Below are 26,640 nucleotides of genomic sequence, written 5' to 3' on the forward strand. Positions count from 1 at the left end.
TCTGTAAAGTTGCATCAAATTATGCAAAGCACATTTCTACACTACAGTTCTTAGACATGCTAGGTGTTATATTTTAAATATTTGACAGGAACTACAGCCTGCAGTGTATGAACAATTATAATTCCCTAGGTGGTGGTCTGTTGAGAAAGTGTTCTGCAATTTGCATGAATTTTTTTCCTGTTGTCTAGTGATGTAACACTAATGGAATTTCCCCCCATTTTAAAAATACCTTTTCTAATATTCATTGGGCCCAAACTGTTTTGTTTTTAAGCAAATTCCTTTCAACAAAATGATCGAAATATTAGCTATAGAGCCCTTGATGTGTGAGCCATATTGATTTTTTTCAAAACTCATCTAATGGAATTATAATTTTCCTGTCAGGAAATCTTTGAAGATCTGGAAGAAAAAGCCTGTAACAGTGCCTCTGCAAAGTGTTAGAAAATCTGGGATTATTAAGTGAAGTGAGATTTTGTCATATTTTTATTTTCACGTTGCATTTTTACACTTTGCCATATAAGAGAATGAAACAGATTGCTGTAAGTAAACTAGTTCCAGATATTCGATAGATGAGAATTTCAATTCTACTCCAAAGTTTAACACTGAATAAAAGTATCTGAATAGTACTACAGAGCTAAAAAACACTTTGGTAACTTCTGTTTCACTTTTGGAGTGTGAATTCTCTGCTGCAGCTCTTACAGGCACAACCCCTCTATGGAGGGGCAAAATAAAAGATTCTAGAAACATTTACACATAGTGTTTTTTCTGTCAATAGATAACAAAGACATTTGCACTTTCCTAAGCTGAACAATCTGCTTTTTGCTAGCTGGAGACTTCTTAAAAAGAGGTAGTATTTCTTCATCTCTAGAGAAAGGTAATACTTTCTGTTAAACAAAGATCTTCATTACAGCAGTTTCCATGGGGCAAGTGGATTTGGAGAGGGGGATTCTTTGCCGGTGTATGTGTTACTTGTGGCCTTAGTTTCACAGCATCACAGGGATCTCAAATTTCAATATTATTCAGCAAACAATTTTGGGATTGGTACCATCACTTTGCAACATATGCAGTCAGATCAAAACTAATGTTACCTCATGTGACGGTTATGTTGGCCTTCAAGCAAAAGGAGGCTTGCTTATTTTCTGTAACTCCTCTCGTTCAATCGTCATGTAAGAGCTCTGAACTAGGAGAGCAAATCGTCTTTGTCCTCTGTCTCATTTATCTGAACCATTAAAATACTGAGCTCCATCTGGTGCTGCTTTACTCTTCTGTGTCATACAGGAGGTGTTTTTGTCCAGCACCTTATGTCAGTAGGCACATTGGGAATAGCAATAATTGATCAATAGTGGAGCTTGTGTTTAGGTGTCTGCTTTGTCAGTACATTGTGCCATGTATGGACATTACTTTATCACAACTAATTAGAACAGTCCAAGGCAAAACTATAATTTGCCCTTGTCATATATTGACCTTGTTTCATTTAAAGCACGTCTAGCAAATGGCCGGATTTGTACAGAGATCAACAGAGGATCCAGTATTCTCCTTTCTTAGTTTAGAGATATTATTATGTATTTCAATTTCATCTTGTCTCCAGATAAATTGTAATTATGCTGCCTTTGATTAAGGAACTTTTATTTTTTTCTTGTTTCTGATGTTGATTTTTTTAACATCAGATGATCTAGTTATATACAGAAGTCAAATTACTTTGAGCTTAGCTGAGCAGACAGATGAAAAATCATGTAGATCATCAATTATTAGGAATTTCCTGTCTGCAGTAGACTGTAACATTTATTTTCATGATAGCCTGAAACGGTGACTTGGTGAAGCCAGCACATTAAGATGGATTTGCCTGTATCTCTTGTTGTTTTGCTGAGCAGGAGTGGTCTTCTGTGACTTTTCCTTTCCTGCAGAGCAGAGGCACGTGTGTGTCCTGCACAGCGAGGTGTGGTGCAGAGACCCCCCAGGTGTTGCGAAGGGGCTCGGCGGGGATTACAGTCACATCAGCATGGGATAGCACCTGACCTGAGCAGCCGTGCTAACACGCATATGCACTAACCCCAGTACTCCCTCTACAGCCAGGGCTGATTCCTCATTGTGGATGTGTAGCTGACTTGAAGAACTCGGGGCTTCCTTGTGCCATGCGGAGTGAACTAAAGCCCCTCTCCTGATAGTGTCGTTTGGAGTAGGCTCTTCCTCAGGCCTGGTTCTGTTGAGTTCACTGGTGTCTCTCTTTAGCAAGAATTTTGCATTACACTGTCAAATACAGAGGTATACAGACTTTGACAGAGAGCTACAGGGAGAGTTCACTGCATCCTGGAACTGGATGACACTGAAAAGACTTTGGAGTCTAGATTGATAGTCATATAACTATTTCTTGTTTTCCTGGGTTGTATGAGCTGAGAAACAAGACTCTGAAGAGGGAGGCAAACAACCAAATAGCTTCATCTTGCTGGAGCATAGGCAGGTGCTCAGAACGTGGGCTGCTGCAAATAATTCTGCATCGGCTTGGGAGGTCAGTGGTGGCCTTTCGGTCCAGAGATGCTGTGGTGGTCAGAGAGGTTACGAGGGCTCCATCCACGGAGATATTCAGGACCCCACAAGCCACGCTAGTTGAGCAAGGGTTTGGACTAGGTGACCTCCGGATGTCTGTTCCAACCTCTATTATTCTATGATGCTATGATAAACAGATTGTTCAGTTCCTCTAGGTTATTTGTATGCAAAAGCTATAATAAGCCTGCCTGCACGTTTTGTGTGTTTGATTGATTATTAAGTTTGTGAAATTAAATGTTGGACAAAAAATAAATTGCCTTTTTCTTTGCCAAAGCAATGTTTCTCCAATAAGCCTCTAAAAGCAAACATGAATATTTAATAGACAATTCATTAAATGTAAGTATTTTCCACTTCAAAAATTTATTAATGAGACATAAATCTGTACGGGAAAAATACTGGTTTTATATTTTACACTTGGGATAAATCACAAAGGAAGCTGCCTGATAAAATGTCGTTCAATTGTACAGTGTATTTTTAATGACCTGTGATGCCAAAAGTAAAATATTGTATGTTTGAGACCTTTTTTGGCCTATGTTACAGTCAAAAAGGTTTGATGATCTCAGCTATCACTGTATGATATATTAACATTTTAAATCTAAAATGAAAGCATCTAACTGAATCCTCATGTAAAGAGACAATGTCAAATAATGTTTTCATAAGTAAAAACGCATTGCTCTGCTCAGAGGTTTTATCTATCTGCATTTTAAAATCTGCAAATAATTAATTTTGCATGTTTATAGTAATTTTCCAGTCCAGAGGAATTAAAAGTTGCATCCTACATGTTTGTCAGCTGAAATCCATATGATTAGCTATTTTGTCACAGAAATCTTACCCAGATGGGTACAGACCTGTATTCATCCAGTATTTGTTAATGGGATTATCAAGGAATGCTTTGTCGTTGCCTCACAGTCAGATCAATGCTTTCCATTAAGATGGTCATGCTGCAGGTATTTCTAACCCTTTTCTCTGGGAAGTGGAGTCCAAGTCAGAGGATATTGTTTCCATGGTAGATTTACTACATCTAGGTTACCTTACTGTGAGATGCATCCTGTGGATTCAGATGACATTAGTTAGAATTAAAGACATCCTTTCTCATGTTGTTTCTTATCACAAAGGAATTTGCGTCTTTCTCTTGCAGATTGTAAACTCATCATTGCACAGTAAAGTTGAGCGATAAGATAGTATTTGCATTTTACTTCTACTGAAGTAATTTACCCTGTTCTTTTAAGTTGGCCTCCCACTCACACATTTTTGTCTGCATGAAAGGACATTTGCAAACATTTCCCCTTGTTACTAACTCTGTTCTGTTCCAGCATTGAGATCCTGTCAGCTGCTGCCAGAAATTAAGCACTGTAACAATGACACCTGCTCTGAGTTGGATTAGATGACACATTGCCTGAATGCTGGCAATAGGCAGCCACGTGCCTGCATTACTAACTTCACTGGAGCTGAACCTCTGAAAGTATTTTGCAAAGTAAAAATAAAGCTTTACCCCATTGTCAAATTTTCTTGTGAGATTCCATATAAAAAATCATTCTAAATTGTGATCATGTGACTCTGTTTCCTTATATCAAATTATTTTATATTTTTATACATCAGTGTCCTCTTATGTCAAAATTGTTTTATTAACAGCTTCCTATATATTAGTTAGGGTTTTCTTTTCTTACTCTTATTTTCATCCTTACTGCTTTTGCCCTACAGTTTCTTGTAAGTCAAAAGCTTCTTAAAGTCCTAATTGAAATGTGAGCAGTATACTGTCCTTTTTCACTAAGCCTATACTTTGATTGAAAGTATATATGTGAAAGATATTGGCACTATTATTTACTAGGTTCCTCTGATCCGTGAACGTGGAGGTTAATGCTTGTGAGTATGTAATATATTCCCTGAAACCAGACATATATTGACAGTATCCAAGTAATTTCCCAGTGATAATGTATGCGCTTTTGAAAAGTATTGGCAGAATATTACTGATGCTTTTCCAGGTCCATGCAATTACCCTTGTGAATTTACCTTTACTTTGGTTTTGCATGGGAAGAATGGTTTAATCAACTAAAATTTGCTGGGTTTTGTTTTTCCACTTAATTACTCCACATGGCAAATGCTGTTAACCTAACAGAGTAATTCTCAAAAACAGTGGAACCTGTTGCAGTTACTATTTACGACTCTGCACACAGACATCATACAGAGTTAATCATAGAGAGAATTGTTACTAGAGGAAGGATGTTGATTTTCTCTCCTTTTCTGGCTTTTCCTGCATTATGATCTTAACAGAAATAAGCTATGTTCACCAAAAATGAAAGAACTGTTCCCATTCTGGCTTTTTAACTTACCTTGCAGAATCTTGCTAAAGTAGGCAAGGTTTAATTCTGGTTACTCGATCCGTTTCAAAATCTTACTTATCTCCTTTTACTTTTATAAGGAGGGCTTTAAAAGGTGAGGAGAGCCTTTCTCTTTTCTCTTAAATGATGATAGGGAAAACACCTAATGGTAAATTCCATTTTCTTTTCCCTATTGGTATGCATACATAAATGATAGCATTGGTTTTTTGCAGTTGCCTGCCTAGTAGCCTCAAGGCAAATAAACAAATACACCATTCAGTTGGAGACACCGTAATTTTAGCCTTCTTCAAGGTTATATGCTGTGAATCTCTTTTCTCAACTTTCTTAACTTTTAGACTCAGGAATTGCTTGCATTAAGGTTAGTCCTACAGTTGTTTTCATCTTAAAGTGACTTGACAATGTTATTGATAATGAAGCAAAAAAAGTCTTTGTTGAAGAAGAATGTTCAAGAGGGTATTTGACAAAAGATACTAATCTCCAGCCTTGATCCTGGAAGACAGCCTGCAAATACAGCAAAATGTGGGCTTTTCAAGAGACTTTCAATGTCAGCATAACTTTGCTTCGATTCAGACTAGCAATGATCACTTCAGAACGAGCAGAGCCAGGTCAATAGTGAATATATGTATTTAAATCCTGCCATCAAAAGGAGTTAGAATGCCTGCAGGAGTACATGTGAGTTTAGCAGCCAGAGTTAACACCACTCTGTGCCTATGTTCAGAAGGAGAATAAGAACCTGCCCTTTACAAGTTTTCCTTCGCCTAGCTGTTGACTGTAACTCATCACAGCAGGTGTTTATGCTTTTGGAGTTACATAAATGAGCCTTACTTTAGCCTGTTCCACTCCTTATGTAGTGATACTGGAGAAGAATATGGAGCTTTCTTTTTAAACACATTTGTGGTGGATTTGTTTTCTTTGGGAAACACAATGTCTGTATAAACTTAATGGTAAAAGAGAAAAGTAGTCTTGTCAGAAGGGCAAGTCTATAGTATGTGGGCCTACGGTACTGCCTGATTCCTAGGATTGGGGGCAATGATATAGTACTAAAATGGTTTGTCAGTGAAGCCAGAAAGTTTGGGAATTAGTGAGTATCTCTGATACAGAGATAGGGGCTATAGAAACTTGCAGTTATCAAATACTCATCTAATATTTGTGGGAAGTACAGAATATGATTTCCAGCTGTAGAAGGGGGTTGGGGAGGAGAAGGAAGAAGGAGGGTAAAATTACAGCTTGTGAAAAATAGTAGATTAATGGCACTGAACACTGAAAGTCATTGTATATTGACTATCTGTAACCCAGACTCTGGTGGTCTGAATTCTACCATACAAACCTGTTTTGAAGATCAGGGTTCAATTAAACTAAAATAAATACACCTTGCTAATGCTTCTCAATCAGAATAATAATTTTTAAAAAACAGTTCTTGTAAGAAGCAAGTTGTTTTATACAGAATGCTGTCTTTGCAGCGAACATTTTGAATTTTCATGAATTTCATGTCTAGAAACTTGTAGTTTTCAACCAAGGTTTCTCTGGAGAAGAGTACAGTTCTTCCATAGAAAATATTCTTTTCTCCACACAATTTCAGTAAGTGGGTTGCTCAGAGGCTGTGAAATCTCTGCCTGTGGAGATATTCAGGACTCAATGGGATGAGCCCCTGGGCAACCTGATCTAGGTTGGCCCTGCTTTAGCTTCAGCGTTAGCCCAGAGGACCTCTAGAGATGCCTTCCATCCGAGGTTAGTCTGTGATTCTCTGATTCTGGTGCATCTCTTGTCACACTGGGTTTGCGCTCTGAAGACCAGCAAGAATGTTATTACTGACCAGAAGAAAATCTGTTTTGCTATGGCTATTCCTCCTCAAGAAATCAGTTTGAAACAACCAATTTATTTGAACGTTGGTGGCCTGGCAATTTTCATATGGCGATAACTCTGTAGGCACAGGTGCCTCAGGTCACTTCCAAACACTTACTCCATTTTTGTGTTTGCAAAGTGTTTTATCTCATTGTCTGTCCCCTTGAGTTGTCTTTTTTTCTTTCTTCATCATTTAGACATCACTTTCTAGCAGATTGCTCATGTCGGTAGTGGTCTTACTTAAATTTCCAGGGGAAGCAACATTACATTGATTTTTGTTTGCATGTTCCCATGATATGAAATTGAGTTTATTTCTCCAAACCATTTAATGAGTCAAGCCTCGACAGTCAATTACAACAGAAGAATGCGCCTCTCCTCTCAATGACACATTCAGAAACTGAAGGATACAGTGTGTAAATACTAATTTAACAAAGAGAGTTTAGGAGATTCCATTCACTAAAGTATTTTTGTAACTAAGATGGTGCTCTTGATTTTTTTTTTCCAGGTATTTTGATGAGCTACTTTCTCCTTAGATTAAGCGAATGTGACATTTCATTCAATTAATCCTCCATCTGGATTTGTTCTTCTCTTTCCAATCTTGTTTTTCTCAGGCTTTCTTGGTGCTTTCCTTTATGAACACTTAATATGAGCAAACCCAAGAGAAATGGATTTCCATATTAATAATTTAGCAATATTACCTCTTTCTTCTGAAAAAAACTGAACCTTTCAAATCTGTTTTGGTTAGATTTTCTGTTGACAAAGCTGGTAAAATAACATTACAAGATACTGAATAAACAATATTCTTTAAAAATCTGTTTTGTGATAACTGTCTGGAACTTTTTTCTGTTTCTGTGTGAAAACATGTAACACATAAGAAATCAAATTTAGATGAAGATAGTGTTCACTTGTGAAACAACATCTCCATGTTACTGTGACTGCCATATCTAGTATGGCTGAAACTACAATGTGCTGGGAAATGCCTGTAAGCTTCCTGTTTAACAGCCATTGATAAATTTACAGTCTGTTCTTAATACATTTCCTCCATTTCTCAAATTGTATTGATGTGTCAGGACCATAGTTTCCTTCTGTATGTTTGGCTTATTAGACAGTTCTTTTGAGTTTTGATGAGGTTTTTTTGTTTGTTTTTTTAATCCGAGCTGTTTATGACAAAATTACTGGTCCATTGCTGACTTAACCTCATCTTTGAGAGAGTAGTTTGCAGGAAGTTTTGAGAGTAGCCGAACTTAGTCTTGGTTTTGTGGCATCTACTTGCTAAAGTCTCGTGGGAAAAAAAAAGCTAATTTGTGAAATGTACCTATAAAGAAAAACATCATTAGAGGCCTGATTTACAATCCATAAAGGCAATGGAGAGAGTGCAACTGAATTCATTCTCTCTGAAGCAAGTCTCTTGGGCGCATTTTGTTGCTGTTGTATCATTTCATGTTGAAGTACTCTTCAGAAGGTCATTGGCAAAAGAACAGCAAGATTTTTTTCTGCAGTTTTTAATACCAGAAAGTCATCTGTTCCATTATGCACTAAATTCATTTTTTCAAGCAACCCAATAGTGGTGTGGTTACAGATATTTCTCTGTGTCCATTTTTGAGGATTCCAATATTCTATTTGTTTAAAAAAATGTTAACTTTGTAGTGACTGGGTTGGGAGTTTTTTCTGGTTTGTGTGTGTGCTAAAGAAAATCGTATCTATGTATCTTAACTATTGGAGCTTTCATTTCTATCACATCACAAACTAGTAATAATGTTTTAGTTACTCTAAGGACATGAACATGCTATAGCAGTTCCAATAATTTCAGCATCTACCAGGATAGTGGAGGGAAGAATCAAATAGGCATCAAAAGTATAAATGTCAGCCTCCCACTCATGTAGTCAACTGTAGCTTCCAGATAAACAATACTAGATTTGAGAACTCCTAGTAAGTTGTATTAACCAAGAATCAATGTGAAAAATATTGAATATAGTACAATATCTAAAAAACTAGGAAATCGCTCCTAGAGCCAACTAACAATTTTCTTGCCTGGTTTTCTCAGTGTTCACACTTTTCTTATACCCTGTACACCTTCACCCATTTCCATTTCCTGGATATTCCTCGAACTCCTGTAGTAGTTGTCCCTGTTAATGTCATCCATTCGGTTGTCTAAAGCTGTATTGTATGCAATTTTGTGGGAATTTCATTGATTTTCATTAGAATTTGAACGATTCATCTTCCAGTATTAACATGTGGCTGGCTGTGTTCTCATGTCAGCTTCAACTGACCCTGCTGCAGCTTTCTTGTAAAGCACTATTTCTCCTCCTGAGTGCAAACAGAGCTAATTTTCTCCCCTTCTGCTCTTTGCTGCTTATTCTCTGTTCTTCACCAGACAGCCTTCTCTTAGGTAAGATCCGTTCTGGTGCGCATACCCTACATAAAGCTCTCTTCACGCTACATACAACCCATAGAAAAGAGGATGGTAGCACTGCGAAGAGATCTTGCTTGCATAGTCATGGCCCTCGACCTTCCTGGGCAACAAATCTGTACAATATTATGCTGTAAGCAGCATCAGATTTCCTTTTTCCCACTGGCTTTAGTTCTAACACTCTAAATTCATGTGGCCAAGAGGGAAACTGGAAGAAGGGAAGCTGGAGACCATGGTTCTGTAGTTGGAACTTCATTATTTGTCTGTGATGATAATGCCCACAATGATAATACCACACTGTCATACAAACTTTCCTTGATTGCTAGATGTGCCTCTGCACGTCTGCACTTCTGTGCAAGTGCAGAAAACAAGGTCAATTGGCAGAATCAGATCCTGACTTGCCATTTTGCTTTTAGCCGAAGTTCAGGACCAAGCTTCCTTTACCCACCAACCTTATTTCCACCGCACACTTGGGTAACCCACAACTGCATGTCAGCCTCCCCTCCGTGTCCTCTTTTCCATCCAAAGGAAATGCACGTGCAGGCCAAAAGGGAGTCACAGCGTGACTTTCGGGAAACCAGAAGGAAAATGCCTTGACAAAATACTGATAGAGCTACATGTGCTTGAGGAAGAATCAGGGAGTGGGAGAGGTGACACACGACCAGAAGAATAGATACTGACCACTGACCATGGTTTCTTTCTTTTTTACTTGAAAAAGTAAGCCCTGGTGGCTGTTTTGTTTTTCTTTTGCAGTCATCTCTAACGAACAGTGACATCATCTTTGTGAAGTTACATGCCCCTTGGGAGGTCCTGGGCAAATATGCTGAACTAATGAATGTAAGAATGCCTTTCAGGTAGGTCTAGTTGTATTTTGTCTCATCCTCCAAAGTCACACTATGCTGTAAAGCTAATGTAATAATAACCCCAACATGCACATGGGAAAGCTCTTCTATAAGATACCACACATCTTTAGAAAATATAAACGGAGTACCTTAGATACCATGTTCGTTGCTGTTTCTTGTTAATGCCTGCAATTTCAGTACAATACTGGTTTGAAATTAAGGTGAGCTGTAGCAGTGCAGCTGTTTTCATGGGGTGTTCTATCCTTAGGCCCTTTAACCCCTTCAGTGCTGGAGCCCCCTGCATACTTGTGCGCTGCTGTTTTTTAAATGGACATTTCATTGAAATCAATGGGAGGTCAAGAAGATCCAGGTACGTAAGGCAGCACAGAAGGTGCATGTCTGTTGGACGTATCTGGTATGTTCAGCACCTATAAATTGCTTGTATAGTATGTAATTACGGAAATACAGATTGTAAATTAGTATCCCATCTAATAGGAGAGCAATTCAGACTCTGCTTTTTTCTGTGGAGAAAATAAAGAACTTATATTAAATGCTACTGATAACCAACTTCATTCCACATTGTCATTCAGATTATTTTTATCATTTATTTAATATTATTTGCATGTTGGGCCATGAAATTTTCTATGTAAAATATTGATTTTACTCTGCTGGTTATCAGAACTGTTAAAATGGCACAATGAATTCCACTGGAACTGACCAAAACCCATGAACTGAGAGGTCTTGATTCTTCTTTCAATTAGCAGGGTTTATAGCCATATCACTCCATTGATTTTAATGGAATTACTCCTGAGCAAGAAAAGGATCAGAATATCCAAGTAATGAGCTGGTGTCCTTTGTAGGATTTCTTCTGTTTTCTTCTTACTTAAGGATGAAAAATGCCTCTGGTATGAGACAAGCTGTAGCAGTACAGAACTTGCTAGGAAAAATGGATATGAATTAAGGACAAAATTGCAGGCTTATTCTGTATGTATTTTGGGTTTCATTTTCACAGCAAATCTTCAACTGTTCGTTCTTGTGCTTCTAGTGCTAAAGAGGAAAATATAAAAGCTATCACAAGTCATTACAAGATATTAATATTCTTTTAAAAAAGTGTTCTAGCCATGGAAACGATGGGCTGGGCCAAAAGTGTACCTCCTTTGACTTCTGTGGCATTCCTTGAGATGAGCCTCCCCCAGTAGGAGGAGGAGATCTTGTGATTAAGAAATACACCAGGAACTCAGTTTTTAGTCACTGTGAGCAGCTTGTTCTTTCCTGATCTGAAGGCTCTTTTTTGAAATCTCTCTCTCAGCAGGTAGTAGGTGCAGATAGTAAAGTAGATGCCATACAGATTATATAGAAAGCATCAAAAATACTAAAGGTTTCTTGACCTGCTCCAGGACCACAGCTTCATTCTTTCCATATCCACAGAGAGAGAATTACTGTTAAGAGGAAATCATGGTTATTTACTAATGTCTGCTGGGCAGGCTCTTAGATTTTATTTTAGGTGCAACAGCACTGTTTACCATTTAAAAACAAGGATCAGCACCTTACAAAATGTCCACTAGTCTAGACTGCCTGTTTCCAGGTGCCCTTGACTAATCCCTTGTTTTAAGGGCTGCTGATTGCTTACAGTTCCCGATATTTTAGGTTGGAATTGTCCAAAGTCCATGCATCAGTGAATAAAATCCTTGCTGTTTCAAAGCAGGGGTGCCACAACAGGGCATACCTCTGAATATTTGAAGCAAAATCAAGAAGCGGATGGCATCTTCAGAAACACTTAGCTTTGACCCTTCTCTGCTCCTAATGAGTTGAGCAAGATAAATAACACTATCTTGTGGAGGAGTTGACCAAAAGAGGTTGGCCAACATGAAATTGTTTTGAAAATTTCACTTCAGCAGCACAATATGGACACCGGTAACAAAAATAGATAATGTGCGTTATTGAAATCCTAAGTTCTGAAAATAACCTGGAATACTAACCAGGTTTTTCCTGTAGCTTATAAAGCACTAGTGCTGTCTTATTTTAGAAAGCTCCCAACCATGCTTGCTTCGAAGACACTAACAACATTCCTACAGCATGTTTAATATACACGAATATTCAGAATATGTGTGGTGTGAGCCCTTCATTTTCCAGAAGTGGTACAGTTCAGTGTTACACGATGGAATCCATCAGAATACACAGAAACCACCTTGATTTAGCAATGACCTTCAGTGGATGGCAAAGTCATCCTCTGGAGGAGGTAACCGGAGCTCAGGCAGGCACCCAAATCTTCCGGTATGGAGTATCAGTCCCAAACCCACACCTAAAAGCCCTCAGATTTTCTTAACTCGGCTGGAGATGTGATCTCTCTGTGGAAGGCGATGGGTCCGATCCTGACAACTGCGGTGTTGTAGGCACGTGTGAGGAGAAGAGCTGCCGGCGGCAGCGATGGACGGGAGATGGACTCCCCGTACTGCATCTGTGCAGGAGGGCTGGGAAGCGGGCCGAGAGCGCAGTCGGCTCGTGTCTGCGCGCGCACCCGGGCCTGCTGACGTGCTCCCCGCACAGCGTGCCCGCACAGCGCTGCCCACAGAAGTCGGCTGTGCCTGTGTGAGGGGCACAGGGAGTGGCCGCAGATTTGGGGGGGGGCGGGGGGCGAGCACATGCTCATTTGCTTGTGTAGCCTATATTCTGTTTCAAGGGATGTTACTCCAACAGCAACCACTGGCCCCGGTTGGTACCGCATGTGTTACGGCATCTTCCAGCATTAGGTACTGCTTTCCTAAGCGATTCTCCCTTGTGTTTCACCAAATGCAGCTTTAATAATTCACTAGTGGATGTGAGATAATTTATCCTTATTTTTATCAGTCCTATAGAATTCCTGCAACAGTTTATGGACTTCATTGAAATTGAAACATCTTTGGTTCCCCGTCTTTCACACATGACAAATAGGAGAAAAGGAGAAGACAATGGGAAAATGATGACCTTCTTGCAATTCAAATGCCACCAGAGTCTGTGTGGCTTCCTGTGACAGTTCTGTTAATCTCTCTTTTAGTCTCTTCCTCCACCTCTTACAGGCTTCTGTCTTCAATCTCCTTTCCTTCCTTGCTAGTTCATACTGTAACTGACGATGGGTTTTCTTCTCGACTGGCTTCATTTTTGCTGTTCTTCCAGGAGAAAAATCTATTACCTGCACCGCCGATACAAGTTCATGAATAGGTGAGTACAGTTCTTATGCCAGTCCAGTTTATGTTTGTTTAGAACCAATAACAAAAATGGTGGTTAAGGTCAAGCTGGAAGGAAAAGTTTATGAGCTGTGTTTGTAGAAAGGGTGGAGGGAGTGATTACACACTGGGACAGCTGCAAAAACAAATACAGAAGTTGCATTTTTAAGGCATCTGCAATGTAAAAGAGGCAATTCATTTTATCAGCATGATCTTTTTTAGGAATAAGGAAGTATTTTTCAATTGATGGAGTCTTTTCAAGAAGAGTAAGTGTCTTAGTGCAAACACTGTATCTCTTTATTTTCATGTAGCTCATTAGGGAGTTTCTTGGTGTTAAAATATCACAGTTACAGCTTTTTTTTCATTTCCATGCACGTTACTTACTTGTAATAGCGATGGCATTATTTATTTATTGGTTCCTCTGTGGGGATGCTTAGTACTTTGTTGGTAAATAGGAAGGCAATGAACCAGGTTCATCTCTGGTGTAACGTTATTGAGCTTGAGAGATGAGTATTTTTCAAGAATCTTTGAAGTGCTTTCACTCAGTTATTAAATATCTTTAAGATTATGTTCAGTGCCTGGTTTATGTCTGACTTAATGCAATGAAAAGCTTCCAGTGCTGCAGTTTGCATTTTCTTTTTGATACCTTGGGCAATTAAATGAAAATGTCTCCAAAAAACCTAAAAAATACACAGACTTGGCAAAGGCCAGAGGATACGTTGGCACTTAATGCCACAGTGCTGTTGATGCAGTTCTCAAAAGGGTCTAGTATTTGATTTACAGTGTTGCTCTGAGTTCAGTGGAAATATTCCCATGAACCTCTGAGAGAGAAGAATTAAATTTGAAAAATCTGCATTTTGGATTAAACAGCTGTAGCACTTTGCAGGTAATGTCAGTAGATGAACATCCACAGGGGAAAAAAAAAAAAAAAGTCGCCTATTATCACTCTGCTGTATGAGCATATTAAAAAGCATTTTGTATATTAAATTCTATCACAGTGTGCTGGTGACTTGAGAGTACCAGCGCTGGTCTCACATTATAGTATTTGCTTCTTTATATTAGTAAGCACCAAGTGGGCGCTGTGTGAAGTTAAGGCATTTTACCTAGTCGGCACGGGCTAATAGATGCACACGGTTCTTCTAAAGCTTGTTGATGCTCCCGTAGTTTCCATCCCGATCTTACCATAAATACTACAGTGCCTGTTAACTTTTGAATTTGTCTTGACTTTAATTAAGACATGGCTGCTTTGGCTAAAGCAATAGATAGGAAGGAGTAGGTGAAGATTCTAACATTTGTATGTGGTGTGTGAAATTTTGCTTTACATTCATTTTCTTATGAGTCAGGATGCCATTTGAAGTCAGTATGGGATGGGATATGATCTTTTTCTGGTATTTTAGTTCCTGAGTGATGAGAACACTTGGCTAAATTCAATTTTTATGTTCAGGTCTATAAATAGCTACTTGAGGCGGAAAAGCTATAACTGAATAGTCCCAGTGGGAAAAAAGAAAACATATTCAGCTTTATTTTCATTTATGTGAAACTCAAATATACAGCTTCAATAAAAATATCTATTTCCTCTACTCCTAGTTCAGTGAAGATTACAAGTAACTGAAGTCTTGGTCCATTTTTTGAGCTAAGCCAAACATTATATTGACATTCGGGCAGAATTTATTTTAAAGAGGACTTGTGTTACAAGGCAAAGCCCGGAGCAGGTCACTTGCAACTTGTCAATCTGACTTGAATTTTCTCTCTGAAAAATTCTTGTCATCTCAAAATTTCAAATAAGAAAACTCCCCTAATGCATTTTAGAGGAAAGGAGGGATACCCGTCAGGTACCTATACAGTACCTACACTGTGGTTAAAACCTAAACTAAGACAATATCTAGCACTACAATAGGCATAAAGCTCTATCAGAGCTGGCCCACAGATAAAAATCAGTCTCGATTCAAAACAATTTTATTTTCCTAGCTTCCTCTTTTTTTTGAAAGAACATTTCTAATCCTACCCTACTTCCTAGTGAGAAAACAGTTTCTTTGAAATTATTTGAGAAGCCCTTTGTGTGAGTTAAGCACAATATGTACCTTCAGAAAGAGGATACCGAGTAAAGACTAGACTTGGAGAACAGGGGCACGATTGAAGTGGAAGAGACTCTGTCTTTGAGCCACTGTGAATTAAAAGAATTATTTTTTTGCCTTATGAGGCTAACAAGTGTTTTTAAAGACGGAATTTAAGAAGGATATTATTAGCGGATCTTCCACTCTCCTCTTTCGTTGTGGCTGACTCTGCAGTGCCTCATCACTCCGTGCACTCTGTTGTTCTTGTGTAGGTTGCTCTGCTTTCCAAACACCACTCCCCTATTTAGCTGAGTATATAAGCTTCTCCATAAGTGAAGGTGAGGCATGGGTTAGCCTTGAAGAAGTGGTAAAACACAGTAGGTTTTTAACGCTGTGTGTCTGTGTGTGTTAGCACCAGCACCACTCTTTCAGCTTTTTTTTTGAGAGATGCTCCTGTAGTACAAAGCCTGCGCTGCTGGCTGATGGCACTGTTGGAGTAAGCTGGAGGCAATTTAAGAATTTGGTCATTTCTCTTTTCCAAGAAGATAACTAGGGTGGTTTTTTTTTCCCTAGAGGTGGCTGTACTTTATGTTCTGGGCCCTTGCAGAAAGGCTTTGCAACCTTCTCAGACCTGTTTGCCAGCAGGCTCACTGAGCATGCCAAGTAATCCCAGCCTTGGGAATGGCAAACCAGTCAAATGCTGGATACACTCAGTGAGAAGCCAACATGAATAATGCATTGCTCTTAAGTGAGGAAAGCACTCTGTGCCTGCATGCATGGTGTGATAAACCTGCAGCGCCCGTATCTCAAATGTGCACATTGACTTGCAGGATGAATGGGAAAGGATTGCAGATTAGCAAGGGTGTTAATAGTTTAGAGAATTCAAACGATTTTAGTTAACAAATAAGCATGGAACAGGATATTTAGAAAACCCTTCTGCCTGATTCCTCTTCCCTTTTCCAGACCCAGAGTCACTAAGCCTGCTGAATATACAGTACTGCAGAGCTTGTGGCCTTTGTGGAGGAAAAGTTGGAGGCCCAGAGACGTGGAATTCCCCTGTAGAAAGCTTACTTTTCCCTTGTCATTCCTATCAGTGCCTGCACAGACTAGCTCAAGGCTGTCAAGCTGGATGCTGCAACTGCAGAGTTAGAGTTGGTCAGGCCTTTTACAGCCCGGGGATCAGACATGTCGCCTGCACGTGGGCACAGGCATTTGCAAACTGCCTCCTCCTGTGCTCTGAACTTCTGGGCCAGTGCAAACACGGCCCATGAAGAGTTTATTATTAATTTAGTATAAGAACTCTTATGTTATGTTCACATACACATTCCAGTTCTTCCAAACAGTCCTGATGGTAAATTCACATGTGTGTGTTTGTGTCCACACCCCCGCTGCTATTCCCAAAATGGGAATATACAAATGGTACCAAAACAAGTGGACCTAATTGGGTTACAATTTTGAAGTGTGCCCATATTTTAGAATTAGCCTTAGCTTTCTTATCCAAGATCAAAATACCTGATGGGAGAGGGTTAAATAGTCCAGGAAATGCTATATTTATTTTAAATGAAAGTATGTAATAATTTCACATCACTTTCCTGCACACTCAGCTGCTTGGATCTGGATTGCCCTCCCTCAAAGTGACTGTGCAGAACTCACAGCATTTGCTGGTCACAGAGTTACTGTGCTGACTTCTTTCCAGTCCTTGAGCTTCGTCCAGAAATGGACTTAAAGTTCAAAGGATGTCAATTCATGCCCTTGAGCTCCATTTCTGGAAATACTCATCCAGTGACTGAAGTATGTGCATAGTCCATAATTTGTAGTCTATGATTTTTGCAGGCAGCAATCACTGATTAGGACTTGAAGGTGTTAGGAACTTCTGAGAGAGTAGGGTTCATTGTGCCAGACATCTGTCATCTTTCTTACGTGTTTTTCATTCTAACATTTTAGTTTGGATTTGAATTTGGTTTAGATTATCTTCTCCAATCAGCTCTGATTCTTCCCTTTCCCTTCATTTCGGTGTGCATCTTTGCATGAGTGCACTTGCAGTTAAATCTGCCCTTTCTCCAGCTTGGTCTTAGTTTGCTTTCACCTTCTAAATGTAAGAATCTGCGTAGCAGTCACCTATTAATCTATGCACTGAGTATTCTGGTTTCATGGAGGTTATAGTATTGCAAGACGCTACAATTGAACCAAATGAACAAAGTAGCCTATTTTTTATAGCATCAGTTGTGAGGTAAGAATCCATACGGAGAGCAGTAAAGGACTGCGACTTGCTGGGGTTTAGCTGCCAAAGCTCTCTGTCACAGTCTCTGCTGTTCTAACGTTTATATGTCCGAAGTCTAATGTGTCAATTAAACCTGAAATTTAAACTAACTGAAAAGCTGAGAAATAAAGGTTTAGAGAGTTACCAAGACCTTACTGGGCTTAATAAGATTTATAGCAGCATGTGCCATTAGCATTGCTATTCTGTTGGGAAAAAATAAGACACTCCTCTGCTGAAAGCTGGTTATTAATAATCAAGTTCAGCATGTATAATTTGATCTGCGTCAAAAAAGTCAAAAGGCATTGCATCTTTTCTAGATGTAAATATTAAGTGGCCTAGTTTGCCAGCATGTGTTCTTTCTAGGGTCCTCTGTAATGTAATGAAAAGGCACTATCTCAAATGCTCACACTGTTCCTGTGCTGCAGGATCGAGAAACAAATAAGCAGGTTTCGAGGATGGTTACCTAGAAAGCCAATGAAACTGGACAAGGAGACACTGCCAGATCTGGAGGACAATGACTGCTATACTGCTCCATTCAGCCAACAAAGGATCCATCAGTAAGTATGTTATTGTATCTTAATTACAAGATGAAAATTTTTCCTTCTGGATTCACCTTGAAAAAAATCAATTTCTTAGTTCATGTCTTAAAGACTAGTGCCTTCAAATTAGTTCTTTGTCACAAAAAGGGAGAGAGAGAGAGTCCTGAGAGAGCATAAAGTCTGTCTACATCTCTAATAATTAAAGGTCCAGCTCAAAACTAACGGAAATCAATGGAAAAGTTCATTTTAATTCACTGGAATTTCAGTTACATCCCTGAAGTAGTCAAATGGCTAACTCTTGGATCAGAATTGCAGTTGTTCTTTGTCTCTTAAAGATGTGACTAAAACTTCTTTTTCAGCATTTCTATGTCTTTAGTACAATCAAAATTAGTCCTTCTAACAGTGATGGTTGAAATAAACTGGTACTGAATTTCATTCCTAGTTACAACTGTAAAACAGACATCAGGTTCAGACTACAGAGTCTTCCAGGACTTGAGAAAAAAGATGGGTCAGTTATTGTGCCCTGCAAGAGGAAGGGTAGGTGCAAATTAGTTTGAGAATAGACTGATGATGATAGTAAATGAAGAAATTGGGATGTCTGGGTTGAATAGTAATATTTATGAATAGTAATATTAACTATTATCTTCCCTTAAAATTACAGCACATAAGAAAGGTTTTTTTGTGGCTGGAAGGAGAACTGGCTTATATGAACCAGAATACTTTTTTAATTCTTCTGCCTTGCTCACATTTGTGTTGGTAAACTGTCGGGGGGAGTTATTAAACACTCTGTTAGTTTCATTAACATTCCCACTCTTGTTTGGCACTTCTTTTACATCATTGCAGACTTTGAAGCTCTACTCCCCAGCAGGCCTGACATTTTCTGTTTTGCTTTCTGTGTAGTCTTCCTTTCCTTTTGTGTGGGGACTGATAAAATGCTGGCTGAGCTGCCCTCCTTCTCCCAAAAGGTGCTGGCTTTGGCAGGATTCTTGTGTTCCTGTCATGCTCCAGCCTGTTGGCTCTGTCTCTCTTACTCTGCTTCACTAGAATTTTGAAATACAGTGACATGCTCAGTATTTGTGAGTTGCATGCAGGGGTTTTAATTGTTCCAAGAATTTCAGGGTATGTTGGTAAGCAGAGCATTTCAGGAACGTCTTTAGTATGTGGTTTTAATCTTTGATTGTGGAGTGCAGCTATCAAATAATTGGAAATGTAGAGTTAAAAAGAGTAATTTTATGAGTATCAGTTAACAGTCAAGAAGTGTATTATGTTGGGGTTCACTTACTTTGTACAAATTGCTGCTTCTTCCAAGATATACATAAATGTTCTGTTGAAAGACCTCTATACAACGATCCAGTTATAAAGATCCAGTAGTAAAGATTTTTTTGTTCATGTTTACCCCAACACGTATTAACTGATGTAGCAATTACTGTGACTGGCACCTTCATTTGTTGGAGTCAGTTATGCCAGATGAGGGTTTGATCACTAAGAAAATGATTTCTCTTTCACCTCTACCCACTGCTAAGCGTAGTAACCTTCACAAGGGCAGCACCAATAATTGTCTCCTACTCAGAACAGTAACAGAAAGGCTCCAAATTGATAAAATCCTACCTCCATATTAGATTAAAGCTTCATTTTTTGGTTGTTACTGTTGCATTACATAAGCTTTTACTTCCTTTTAATAAGTAAGAAAGTTACCAATTGACTGTAAAATGATACATTTTTTTAAATCTGTCAGGGCTTTTATTTAAATTTCTAACCCAGAGACCCACAATACTGGTTTAGGAATGTGAAGATAAATAGTTACGGAAATTCTTGAGCTGCAGAAATGAAGACTTACCATATACAATAATGTTATGATAGTTTAGCTTGCAGTTTGTCAGTGGTAAAAAAAGTCCATGCATTTTCATATTTGGTGTAGTTAAGGTTTTGCTAAAGTGCTCTTAACATGCCATATTGCCATTACAATCTAATTATAATGGAGGCTGCATAAGTGTCATGGGCACTTACTGGTGGAGTTCACATTGTCTTCAACAAGTACATCAGCCGGTAGGCTAGAAGAACAGCGACAGTCTCTTCCCTACTCTTGGGCTTTTAGATGTGACTCTGCATCCCCTTCCATCACACAGTTTTGCCAAAACTGATTCAGACAGACAGAACATGCACAGGACAGGGAGGGTCCTAGTACCACACTGATGCTCAGCTGGCTGACCTCAGTGTTGTTTAACACTTTTCACCCAACATAGGGCCATTTTTTGAGGAAGGAAAATGTTTGTAACCCTTTGAGTTCTTGAAGTCCTCAGAGAATGGAGAATAAATGCAAGACTTTCAGTCCTTGTGCACTATATTAAGGTGGTAGCTGAAAAATATCACTAGTATTTGCTTTTTATCAGATCTTATGTACAGATTTTGAGTTTCAAATTTATAGTAAAAAAGACAAGATTTTCTTGCAAATCTGAAATCCTAAGTGAGAAGAAGAGATGAGTGGGAAGTGCATTAAACCGTTCTTTAAGAAATAGCCACAGGAGCCTAAAACATATAATCAGTCTTTTAATTACACTAATGAGGATTTTTTCTGGCTACTGTACAAGTATTTCTGGAGAGCAAGGTATGTACTTTTGCCAGTTGAACATATCTAGGATTTCTGTGTTGTCGTAAATCGATGTTTATCCAAGACATGCTGAACAATTGCTTAATGGCCATGTAGTAAATCATTCACAAATACAACCACCTTGGAATTATAAATCTCCATATACTGAGTTTTCAGATAAGATCTCCATGTCCTCAGTAGGTTTTGCCGCATACCATAGCTGGAGGTTGCAGAATTCTTTCTTCTTTCCTGGTTTTATGTGCTTTTAATTTTCTAAAATATTATTCCTTAAATATTCATAGGAGCATGTCCATGTTTGATGTTTGTCCAAATATTGCAATATTGTAATTTGGGTCTGGAATTCCTTATTTTTTCTTTTCTTCATAGCCTCAGACATTTTCCACCTCATCAAAGAACAGGCAGTTTATCTTTTTTGATCCAGCCACAGTTTTCACATCCAGGTCTCCAGTCTGAGACAGGTGATGTTTGTAACATGGTCTGAGTACAGTCTTCATTTGTGATAGCTGCTTTTAAAAACATGGAAAACCAGATGACTGACAATACTTACAACATGGAGTCTGGGGACAAAAATAATTAAGACCAAAACCAGCAAAGCCTGACCAGGCTTTTTTTCAAGAGGAATTAATATTTTTGAAATATCAGTGTACAATGAGCATGTGCAATTTTAGTAGATCATATTGATGGTCTTTTTCTTTCTTCCATTTTTCTTCCCCATTCAGATGGAATAGGCCAGATGTGGAGAAAGGCTAGCTTTCAGAAAAAAAGCTAAATTCGTTCTAGGAGACATAGCTAGCCATCTGCCCTCCCTCCAAAACAGAAAAAGAAGAAAATGCAAGAGTCACATTTGTAAGGTGTCCCTATAACTTTTGCAGAATGGCTTCAGGTTTTCTTTTAAAGGGATTATGGCGTACCTTATAGAGTATATCACAACATGGTCAGTACAAGAGAAGACTAAAATTCATCATATTTCCTAAGTAACAGGAAATCTCTTTTTGGAGGAAAGAAGCTCTGCCTGGCTGAGGCAAGCATTTTTTTTGGAACTGTGTGGAATACAAAATGATAATTTTCAAGATAGACTTCTGAGTAGTATCTCTCTTCTGCAGCCACATCTTGGGAAGGGCTTTATTTATGCCAAAGCATTTCTTCTGAAAATTACTGGTTACAAGAATGCACAGTTCACAATATCTGAAAAATGTTTTCCATCAGACATGATGATAATTAGTTATTTTTCTACTACATCTTAGTTACTTTATGAAGTGAGCTGCTAGTCAGTTGGGAATAGTAACAGTAGTAATTAGCTACTCCTTCTTAGATAGCTGTATACTGGCTAGGAAAATGCTTTTAATTGCTGTTTAGAGATCTCAAACTTTATATCAGGAGCTATTCCCCTCCCCTTTTTTTTTTTCCTTCCAAAGGCGATAAACTTGCTGGTTAAGTATTAATCTAATATATAATTGAATAAACCACTTAAAAATAAATATTTGTTACTTCAGTGAAAATTAGATTAAAAATTTACAGAATTAGGAGGACTAGGACAGTATCTGGATTAATTAAACAAAAATGGCCCTGCTTACCAGAGGTTAATGGAGTTACTGTCAATTGTACTGTGTCCACTTGTGGTACATGAGGATCTCGTCCTGTATCTTTGTCAGATTTCCAAAATATGTGTCTCTCAGGGTGGAGATACATTTTAAGCTTTCTCTGATGCCCAGATTGGCCCTAATAAATCCTATCCCTACCAAGATGATCTGTGCCCCTGTCCCCCTGAGCTGCTTCGCCTCAAGACCATGGATGGGCCAGGGAGCTGCTACCACTGGAGATGAGGCACAGGGCTGCGTGGACACTTACTTGTTTTGAACCAGGATGGTCATTCTTGTGTTTAAATACATCTGCAGTATAACAACTATACATTTGCAGATGGCGTTTTATAAGCAGGAAATCACGGTTCTGTGAGATTCCTAAAAGCAAATCTTTGTGCAACCGACGCCCTGTAGTGGAGTTTTTTTAATTCTCTCTGCTTCTGGAAGTTTTAATTGCCTGGCAAACTGAATGAAACAGGGTATCCCTGAAAAATACATAAAGCTCTCTCTTATCTCAGATGAAGATTCCTGAGTGAGCTGATTTAAATTAAGAAGTGATGTGGGTGGTGGGGTGATTTAGGGGGAAGGGCAGAGGAAGGTGGAGGAGAGATTCAGCACTTTCACAGCTCTCTGTTTTACTTTAGCAGTTTTGAGGTTGGATGTGCCAAATCTGAAACAGACAAAACCACTAATACATTCTTCATCCTGAAGTGATACTGTTTTAGGCACACGATGTGAAAAATCCCTGGTAACTATTAATAAACATTTTCTTTTAGATAAACAAAAAAGTTAGCTGCAGCCTTAGAAGTCAGGCAAAATGAAAATAAACAGAAAGTGATACTAATATACCCATTTCCAAACAAATAAACTACAGGGATGTGTTCTGATATTCTCACTGGAATACTGCAGGCTCATCTTGTTGCTGCTACTGTAGCTGATGATTTTCTTTCTCTGATGGTAAATGAGGTAAAAGCCTGCTATTGCCTCAGCCAGTAACAGCTGGCTACCATCAGTGGTTTACCTGGGAGTGTGGAGGGTTGGGCATTTTCCCTGTACTGAAGAATACACTTCTTGTGTAGTGATTGCTACTTCGGACCACATCTGGAAGCAGTAGGCATTTGCTTGGAACCTACCTTTTGGTATGGTGAGTGTCAGACATCAAATATTTCAGTGTCTGGGGATCCCATGGAGAAAAGATGCACACTGATAACGTGCATGCACACATCCTCACTTTGTAGCTTTGTAGCCAGACCATGAGTGTTCAGCTTTCAGCTTGTTTATCTTACCAGTACAGCAGAAAATAGCCTTTTCCTGCCTTTTGCTTCTCCAAAATAAATTGAAAAGTAAACTCTTTTTTTTTTTTTTTCAAATGGGTGTTAGACAAAGATTCAAGAGCTAAATTTTTACCCCTAAAGGGTTAGTACAACCTGCAGAATTACCAGAGAGAATGTATGAGCAGGAATTCATTGGCAGTTTGTTCTTGGTTGAAGGTGCATTAATTTGAGGGCTCTTCAGATGACAGTTACCTTTGCTGTACTTTGTTACCCATGGAAGGATAGTTTGAAATCTCCAGTTCAGAGTCTAATTAAGAAAGCTACAAATATAATTTCAAAGCAATTAACCTTCACTGAGTCTTCATGTTGCTTACAGTATGAATGTGAGAGCAATATTTCCACAATGACATTTTTAAAAGGGACTTTAATTAAGGATCAACTCTGGAACCTTTCCTGACAGAAGTGCTCTCATTATCTTCATTGGGGTTCTCCTTTTGAGTAAGGGCAGCTCACACAAATAAGACTTAGAGGACCAGCCTAACAGTTATAACTGTAGTGGAACAAATCACTGGCTTTATTATCTACCTATACATTAACTTCATGGGTAATAAAAATAATAGTGCATTAATACTTATTTTTTATCTTACAAATGAGGTGACGAAGTGATCAAAACCTTCAAGGCACTGTCTCCTAAATAAAGCCTAAACCCTTACTGAGCCTGAAAACAAGCTGTATTGCTCTTATGAATACTCAAAGCCTTGTGCATATTGAAATTCTAACAAGGGCAGCAGAAAGAACAGCTGAGACAACTGTTCCATCTGAAAGCAACAATGGTTAAAAAGGTGTCTAGAAAACATCTGCTGTGTGCATTTTATAGCTCAGTAGTATCTGATGAATGTTTATCTACACCTGGTTTGGAAATGTCTTCAGCTCTGGCCTCTGAACTGAAATTTGAAGGGTGAGATTCTCCATAGACTGAGAAAGTCTTTCTCCTCTGAATTCCTCACTGGATTCTATAGACCATGAAATAACCTTGATGGCAGTTCTGTGAATATGGATTAACCACCCACAGTCAGAAAGAAGACAGCCCGGAGCACAAAAATTTTGGAGGAAGAAATGCCCATAAAGCATGGGAGAGAAGGGTGGTGGTAGAAGGGGATAAGTCCTACACTGAACTGCATGGTTCTCACCTGATAAGAGCAATTCCTGTGATTTTTGAGATAAATTTAACCCCCCCTGGCATCATCCTAATTTATGTCAACCTCTAACTGGGATGTTGTAACACACAGTTACAACTACTTGAGATACTCTCAACCTTTCAATGCCTCCCACTCATGTCTGCCTGTTCTTGTTTGCTGTGCCAGAGCTCCCTGCCCCCGTGGTTATGGTGATACTGCTCTTTCTGGGGCTACTCTACAGACAATTTCACAGAAATGATCTGACTATTGGAATTAAACAAAAGAAAAAAAAAATGTGCTTTTATATATATTCAAAAATAGATGAGGATTATTTTTAACCTTTACCGCATGCAATTCCATCCCAAAACAATGGTATTGTTAGGGATAGTCCAGGACATCCAGAGGACTCATTTTGGCACTCCTTTTTCACCTTTGGTGAGCTGTAGCATCTCTTCTGCATCCATGCCTCCATGAGTAATGTTGGACAACACTGAAGGACATGTTCTTGGCCTACAGGAGCCGTGCTGAGTTCTCCCTCTCCTGTCCCCCTCCTGCCCTCAGGTGCCTTTTACTGGCACAAGGGTGAGCAGGGCGGAACCTCTGCAGCTCTTACACTCACATGTGTTTTAGGACTGCTTCAGCTAGTTCTGGAATAGGCAGAGTTCTTCATGGAAGTTATTGTATGAGGTGTTGACATCCGCTTCATAGACACATCTGGTTGTTCCTTCTTGGCCACGTGAGATCAAAAGCTATAACACCACAACTGCTAAGTTTACAAATGAATGCAAATGATGAAAGTATTTAAACAAGTAGTCCTTACTTCTTTTTAAGATTGCGTAATGTTTGATTTTTGCCTTTTTTTCGTTCATGACTCATGAAAATAAAAGTGACTAAATGCAGAAAAACTATTAACCTACTTGTCCAGAAAAGTTGTTGAAATAACTACCTGCAGTTGCAGTATGACACAGTCATGATATATCACAAGGAGAATAGATTAACAGTTTTGGTGTTACCTGGATCAGTCTTGCTGGTTTCCCAGATAAGGTGATTCAATTCTCAGTTGAATCCTACAAGAACTCATAACTAAGTCAGAATGAAAATTACTGTGCTTTTTTGATTTCATAAGGTATCTTCACAGTTCTTTAACATTCAGTGCTGTCTGGAAGTTGAGATCTTGGAGAGGAAAGTCAGACGTTAAAAGAAAATGAAACCAAGTGGGAAAAACGCTAACTGTTCATTTCTGGTTTACTACTGTCTTTTAATTTGTTTCTGCTGCTACTAAAATGGCCTAATACAGAGCTCCAGCTTCAGCTGGAAATAATGCTGTTCTATCTGCTTCAGAGTTTGGGTTGGTTTTTTATCTGATTTCCTTAAGCATTAAGATTTATGTGATGACAGTATTTCCTTTTTGTCAAAATCCTTCTAAAACTTACTATTTTACATACTGATTATTTTCAACTAAATTTGGTACAGGTGTAACTGTCTCAAAGATAATCACAGGCTTGTTTGCTTTGTGAGTATCAGCAGCTTGAAATGGAATAGTGGCCCAAAATTGTGCCTACACAGAAGAGGCAGCGGCCAGAGCACACCGGTTGTATATGCTGTTTGGTAGCAGCCCATTGGTAAATCGGCACCGACATGGTGGTCAGCCAATGTGCATAAATCAAACTACTTTCAGTAGGTGGTGTAGGGCACTTGTAGGACTTTGGGAATAGTGGGGATGTGGGAGGAAGCCAGAAGTACAGTATTGAGTAGATTGTGGACACAGAAATGACCTGTGAGTATCTGGGGTGGAGTGGGAAAGGAGACGTGGGATAGTAACCTCTAGAAAACCAGGGTTCATTAATTATGGTGCTCGTGGAGCAACTTGTCTTTTGTACCTTTACTTTGGGAATTTTTTCACTATCTGCCTTTGAAGGCAAACATAAGGAATTTACAGATTGTCTTGATTGGAAAATTTGGCAGAGAAT

General features: G+C 38.9%; 1 protein-coding gene across 1 annotated transcript in view; it reads left to right on the top strand.

The window, feature by feature from the left end:
* The first annotated feature begins 13,083 nt into the window (after positions 1 to 13,083).
* Positions 13,084 to 26,640, top strand: part of ANO4 (anoctamin 4) — a 63,709-nt gene continuing 50,152 nt past the window's right edge. The window contains exons 1-2 of the mRNA XM_009709512.1: positions 13,084 to 13,172; positions 17,917 to 18,048. Of these exons, the coding sequence (XP_009707814.1) occupies positions 13,084 to 13,172; positions 17,917 to 18,048 (221 nt within the window). The remainder of the gene's footprint in view (positions 13,173 to 17,916; positions 18,049 to 26,640) is intronic.

Source organism: Cariama cristata, unplaced genomic scaffold (genome assembly GCF_000690535.1).
Source record: "Cariama cristata isolate BGI_N322 unplaced genomic scaffold, ASM69053v1 scaffold18180, whole genome shotgun sequence".
Classification (NCBI taxonomy): Eukaryota; Metazoa; Chordata; class Aves; order Cariamiformes; family Cariamidae; genus Cariama; species Cariama cristata.